The following is a 7218-nucleotide window of genomic DNA, read 5'->3' on the forward strand; positions in this document are numbered from 1 at the left end:
TGGAAACATGTCAGTTTGATTAAAATTTGACATTTTTATAACAAATAATTGTAATAGATGTTAAAATTAAACTCAAATCTCAATAACTAATTGCTGTTACTTCTAAGACTGGTTATTTCCAGGTATGATATAAGAATTTTCCATCCATTTGTAAAAGACTTTCCGTGACTAATTTCTTCGTTTTAAAGTTAAAATAAAATTCCCTGACCAGTGGGCTGCCCTGGTAATATGCAAAGGAAATTAGAATATTTCTAGGTAGGTGTTGCCTGCATTCTTAACATAAAGCTGCCAGACAAATGCAGAGCCTTGTGAGGTCATTAATTGAAACAAATTCAAAATATATAACAAATGATTGATGTGAAGATATGAAGCCAACATAAATTAAAAATATCAATTAAATATACTTTTCAAATCATTTTAATAATTATAAAATACTTGTCTTTAAGAATTTTACAGTAAAATATTTAGATTGCACTGAAAATTGAAGTAAAAGAAAAATGTAAATTAAATCAATTTATTTGACAGGTTTTGAACACTAACAAATAGAAAAAAAAATACATAAATCAATTCAACTGTTATTTAACATCCTATAAAATAAGTTTTATTGTCCATCTTTTGCTGCAGGCTTCTTCTTTGGTTTCAACCACTGGTAAACACCAATAACAGCTAGTGCACCATATGTTGCAAAAGTAATCTAAAATATAAAAGAATAAGTGTGACCTATTTATATCCCATATAAAAAAAAGTACATATTTCCAGTTAAGTTAGTTTAAAGCATTGCACTTATTTTTCATTAAACACCTAATGGCATAAAACCTTTTTTTCATTGTAACCAGTGCATAATTCCAGCTTAAAACTTACACTATAAAATCCAGTTTAATATTAAAATCTAGATTAATAGTTAAATAAATTAATAGTTATAAAAGTATGGATTACCCATAAAATCTTTCTACATCCTTAGTTTAAACTTGTAACATTGATTGATCTTTCTTATAATGTTTTTAACTATTATTCCAAATTAATGGTTTAAAACTAAAAACAAGCATTTCTTTATTATAAAGTAAAGCAATGTCTATGATTTTTCCTAATTATCAATATGTTATGAGATTTCATAATTTTTGTTAAAAGCTTGATTAGTCGACAAATGCAATTAAAATAATGAGCCCAAATATTTAAAATAATATTAGGAATAAATTGTTTGCAATATTATTTAATAATCTCTTGCGCAAACAAGCTTTTTATTTAAGCACCAAAAAATTAAAACAAGAATTGCACAAAAGTATAGATCTTAAGTTCTCAATGTGGAAACAACTGCCTCTCATGGGCCATTAGGATTTTCTCCAGAATTAGTACAATTTATCTTTTAAAAAACGATTGAACATTAAAATTATTTTTAAAAAAACTAATACATACTGTATACATTATATGTTAATGCAATTATTAATCTAGAAATTTAACCTTTTCTTGATAACTAACCAATAGTGAAAAGAACATTTTCCTTGCTGTTCTACACAGAAAAATTTTAGCACTAGAAAGTTCAAAAAAAAATTTCCCTTTTTGAAATTAAAACTTTTTTCTTTCCTTTTTATTTTTACTTTTTAACAAATTATTTTAGTATATTGTATTCATTTTGAACAGAATGTTACAATAGTTTTAGATTTTTAAAACAACCTGTTTAAAAGTTATTTTACACAACTTAGGAACTCACAGCAGCATTTGCCTATAGTAACCTTTTTTTAATTATGTTATGATGATTCTTGTTTATATTTACCTTATTACTTAATTTATATCACGTTTCTTAAACTTTTTAATGTGAAGAACCCATAATATTTATGTACATTTTGTGGGATCCCATAAACAATGCACAAATCTGACACACATGTCGGTGAAACTGTCAATTTTTGAACTTGTACTGCAATATACTATTGTAGTTTTACATTATCAAATCTTGGTAAAACAGTAGACATGGCACAATGAAGCATTTCTTCAAAAAAAAAATTTTAAATTCCATCAACAATTTTGATTCCATGGAGATTAAAATGCAATCTCACATAAATATTATCTATTTCTAGATTAATGTAATAATGTAAAAATATTCAGTATTTATGAAATTATGATAAGTTTAAATACCGAAATATTCGGTGACCCCAATTGGGGTTGCGACCCATAGTTTAAGAAACTCGCATCTATATCATTGAAAAAAGCTTTTGAGACAAGCTCTAGATAAAAAGTTTTTTTTAGATGTCTTTTAAAGAAACAAGGATTGATTAAAAGTTTTAAATGACAAAAGGTCACTGCCTATTTAGCCATGTTTTATGGAAGTTAGATTACAATGCTTTTCTCTGAAAATGATGTTTCTAGATGACAACATGATCAAATTTATAAATAATCCGTAGTGCCCATAATTGAATAAGCATATACATATTTTAGTAGTTTTAATAGATACTGCACATAAATTAGACAATGAAAATTCAATATTAATTGGAAACACCTGAAAAAAATTATGCTTGTAGACATCTCTTTTTTCTAACTTCAATGTGTTGCAAAGAAGAACAATTTTTTTCTATAAAATTTTGCAGAAGCAATTAGATTTTAAATTCAGACATTCGTAACTTAATACTTTGCAGTGTCCATTTAAGAATTCTTTAATTATCAATGTTGCATATTTGTGCAGTTTTAATAGATGCTGCATACAAATTCGACAATGACAATTTAATCTTAATTTGAAACATCTGAAAAAAATTATGACTGTTCACAATTCTTTCATCTTACTTTAATCCAACTTTTTTAATAATTCAAATAGCAGTAAATTTCTGAGTGTTACAAGAAAGATTGAATTTTTCTATGAAATATTGCAGAAGCAATTGGATTACAAATACACTCTTCGTAATTTAAATATTTTGCAGCATCTATTTAGGAATTCTGTAGTACTTACCTTATGTTGAAGGGTTCTATGATATTCAAATGAAATTAAAACTATTTCTATTTCATTTCCATGTAAACATGGCATACAATTTCACTTTAATAGCTGTCATACAATTCAATCGAGCTAAACACTTTTTCCAAAAGATAAAAAATCTAATTTTATTCTTTAGAAACAAATCAAGTACTTTTATGTGCCTGAATTTTAGAATGATCCTCCTCAGATTTTTGAGGCATTTCAATTAAAATTTCTGATTTTGCTACACTGATATAAATTTTTGACTTTCTTCTTTGTGACGATTTTTAAAACTTTTATTTTTCCTAACACAGAGTATACATAATACAGTATAATAGTTTTAAAATGTAGTTTTATGTATCACTTTTAAAGAAAGCATTTTTTGTTGTTAATTCATTTTGTAAAAATTCAAGTACAAAACACAGCTATTTCTAATGTCATTTAAAAAAAAAATACAAATTATTCACAAATATTTAATATTATTTCAAATAATTATTATTATAAATAATAAAAAATTATATAAGTAACCAAGAAAACCTTAACAAGCAAAAATGCATCTTACATTAGCTCTTCCACGAGTTGTATAGGTATTGAAATGCTTTTGCCATCCTTTAAATTGACTTTCATCTACACTAGCACCAGCCATTTTGAGTTACCTTAAAAGAAAAAAAAGCATCTTAATACGGAAATTGAGAAACTTTTATAATTTCATGTATAATTTACAAAAAAAAAAAAAAATTCTATTTTAAAATATCATGACAAAAAAATTATTTTACTTAAGTCGCCTTTACAATTAAATAAAATTACAGTAGAGGGTCGATTATCCGAAAAAGTTTGTTTACACATTGTGTAAATTATCCAGATCCTTGAAGGACCATGTGATTACCCCAACTATTTCATTTTTTTTTGTTGAGAAAATGTCTTATTTATTTTTTAAAAAAATATTTGAAAGCGGGGGTCAAAAAATAGCTTTTGTCTCTTGGTTATCTTTAAAAGAACCTTATTTTTGTTTTGATCAATTTTAATGTGGATGGTTAGTGGTTTTGAAAAAAAGAACAGGTTTCTAATAAAAAATTTCACTTTCAGAAGCTAATAAAAAGTTTAATGTTTAAAAACTATCTGGTGATGATGAAAGTATGAGTTTAAGCTGCTGTTGAACTTTTTTCTAACATCGTTAAAACCTGGAAAAACTGCTAATTTTAGTTTGAACTGTTAGAGGAACATTTAAAGAACAGGTTGACACAGAAATTTTAAAATTAATTTCATAATTGTTTTTACTATAAATTGTTTTCGGAGATGGGGTTAAGCGGGTATATGGTTAGGTTGTTGTATGATAGGGATTTTTTTTTTTAATATTTCTGTGTTAGTTTTAGTAAATATCCAATACTATATATTTTATGATGGAATAGCTTAAATATAATTTATTTGTTTGATTACAATGCATTATGCAGCATAGTTATTGTGCAGACTGAAAATAAAGTTTCCGTTAAATTTTATTTTCTTAAGAGAAGAATGAAAGGGAGGAAATAAAAATATAAAAAATATATTATACAACAATAATGGTATACAACTATACCATTATTGTTACATATTTGAAGATATAGATGAGTTTTCATGAAAGCTTAGCAGGTTTTTAATGGAAAAGAGAACGATTTCCTTAAAATAACTAAAAATTTTCATTTCAAATTAACCAAAAACTATTACTTTCCTTGCTTTTTGATAAAATTATGTAGAGTTTAGCAAAATACACTGTATCTGAAGTAAAAACCTAATTTTGATAGCTATGAACATTAACTCTTTAATTTAACCCCTAAAGTGTTATGAAGGTTTTGTTTTAATTTTAATAATTTTAAACACTATAAACTTTCTGTAAATATTTGACTGATTAAGTATTTATTTGACTTAACAGAATATATAACTTTTATTTCCTTCCTTAAAATTTAATAAAATGCTCAATAAAATTATATTTTCTTAAAATTTATTTTAAGGTGAACTTTCGTATTATGCAAGATAAAAAACATTTGTACTTTCTTTAATTTTAAATTAAATTTAATGTTTAAAAGTATTTAATATTATGCAATCATATTGTTTAGTTGACTGATAGAAATATTTTAGTGACTAGAACACTGATGTTTACATAAAAAAATCACTATAATTACCATATCTGTCTAAATACTTGGTTTTTGATTACTCCATTTATGACTAAAGGATTATTTAAGGTAATGCTCTTAAAACAGATACAAAAGATTTTTTTAAGTTTATGAAGGTGAATAAAAGTTCTTGGTGCAAACAACCAAGTAGTTTTGATAATCCCCCTAGTTTTGAATTGTAATGAGCATAATTAAAATTCTTACGTACGGAAAGGATTGAAATTAAAAGGAACAATATTATACTTTGAACAAAGAGTTTCAACCACAGTAATTTAGGACACATTTAAATATCTCAATTTTAAGAAGAAAAAAATCTATCGTCTCAATTGTTTTTTTATAATTTTTTAGTACTAGTGTGTTATAACAATAAGCAAATTATCATCAATATATATGCATCAAATATACTCTATATTACATCATTATCATACTTAAAGTAAATAAAAGAGAATAATATTGAAAAATTATTTTACTAATTAATGAAAAGCTGAAAGTCAAGGAAAGTCGTCTATGCTCCTCCAGCGAAGTGCATGCAAACATTCACGGATGTTGCCACAAGTTTGTTAAGTGATTTTAAAAAAAGATTTTTTAAACTCACTTTTAACCTTTTTAAAAGGACTATTTTCACTGTGAGCAATTCAAGCATCTCCGATCACCGTCGGGAGGAAATGAGAATCTGATTGGTGAAATAGGTTTTTCCACAGTTGGTTGTTGTAGTTCTTTTCATAAGAGTTGAAATAGTAGGTATTATTTAGTAGGTATAATAGTAGGTACAGTATTTCAACTGTATGGTTCCTTTACGTCGTTCTAGAGCTGCACAATGGGCTATTGACGACGGTTTGGGAAACATTCCGGAAAACTTTCCACAGATTTTTTTTTTTTACTTTTTCATTCGTGTGTCTGAGGGTGAAAATTTGCAACAGAAATTTCCTCTACTTTCGGAGAAACTAAACCACCTGATGCTCTTCTGAGGCACTGCGTTTGATGTCAAGGGAAGTTTCAATAATTTCCTGCATGCTGAATTTATCGTGATAAATTCACTGCAAGCTGAATTTATCACGACATTAGCACCAAAGGAAATTTTTTGTTAATCAAAATTTTAATTACTTTTCAACGAGTTAGAATGCTTAATTTATAACCAATAGTAACCAGTACCAGTTTAAATAATTTATAACCAATAGTAGCATACATTTTACTGGAAAAATAGATTTTAATGCCAATCGAAATTTCGATAACTTTCCGAGTAGCAAGAGTGCTTAATTTTCTACTAGAGTTCTGCGCCTGAGAACAATACAAACTGCAGTTTCTTTTCCTTTTTTTTTAAATCTGAAATAAAATTTATCTGTAATCTATCGATTAGAGATAATTTCTCCTCCAGAGATCTAATTTTAATTTCTTTCTGACAATAACTTACTATCTCCTACAAAACTAAAAAGAAGAAAATAATGTTATAAAATACATATGTTTAAATTTTTTTGCTACAAATAAATTGAAAAGCATCATTTCCGCGTCAAACGCATCATTTCCATTATAAACTCCTATCACCACGAAATTTTTATTTATTTTCGAATTTTTATTTATATTATTATTAATTTATTTTCGAAAACGATGCGCACTACATTTTTTGCGTTGGGAGACAAAAATTAAATTATTTTCCTTTATAGTCCACGATTAAAAAGAGTGGATGTTTTTTTCTTGATTTTTACTAAGTGGACCACCGATTAGTTGCTTCGCTTACCAGCCCTTGTGGTCGCTTCTCATTCATTATTGAAGATCATGGGGAAAGGAAGAGTAGTTTATGTTCATTCTTTACAAAAACTACGATTGGATTGCCATCTGCTGTATTTTGATGATGACTAAAGTTCGACAAATCAATAACATGGAAAATCGAACTCCCATCTCTCAGAGAGTAATTACTCAGAGAAGATGGGTTGTGCTGAGGTTTTAATCAAGCATAATTTTTACAGTTGCTCTCCGTGTGCAAATTTATTTTTTTCTGAGCATTAACCATTTTTCTCATTCATTTTTTTAAAGAAAATTTTTCTTAAAAGTCAATAAATAATATCACTTTGTTTAGAAAGTATATAATTATTAAAATTTTATGTCAGCACATTAAATTAATATGTCAACTGT

At 26.5% G+C, this 7218-nt stretch overlaps 1 protein-coding gene across 1 annotated transcript; it reads right to left on the bottom strand.

The window, feature by feature from the left end:
- Positions 1-498: 498 nt before the first annotated feature.
- Positions 499-5694, bottom strand: Neb-cGP (ATP synthase membrane subunit K, mitochondrial). The gene is made up of 3 exons (XM_087152083.1): positions 5559-5694; positions 3501-3594; positions 499-694 (listed from the first exon to the last, which is right to left on the bottom strand). Exons 2-3 carry the CDS (start codon positions 3582-3584, stop codon positions 602-604), a joined length of 177 nt encoding a protein of 58 aa, XP_087008209.1. The 5' UTR covers positions 3585-3594; positions 5559-5694; the 3' UTR covers positions 499-601.
- Positions 5695-7218: the final 1524 nt, after the last annotated feature.

This window comes from Parasteatoda tepidariorum, chromosome 9 (assembly GCF_982258835.1).
Source record: "Parasteatoda tepidariorum strain Cologne lab strain chromosome 9, Ptep-v5.0, whole genome shotgun sequence".
NCBI lineage: Eukaryota > Metazoa > Arthropoda > Arachnida > Araneae > Theridiidae > Parasteatoda > Parasteatoda tepidariorum.

Coding starts and splice junctions, on each gene's coding strand:
- Neb-cGP (XM_087152083.1), bottom strand. CDS start 3,584: ATGGCTGGTGCTAGTGTAGATGAAAGTCAATTTAAAGGATGGCAAAAG. Junction 695..3,500: donor CAACTCGTGGAAGAGCTAAT/GTAAGATGCATT, acceptor TTTATATTTTAG/ATTACTTTTGCAACATATGG.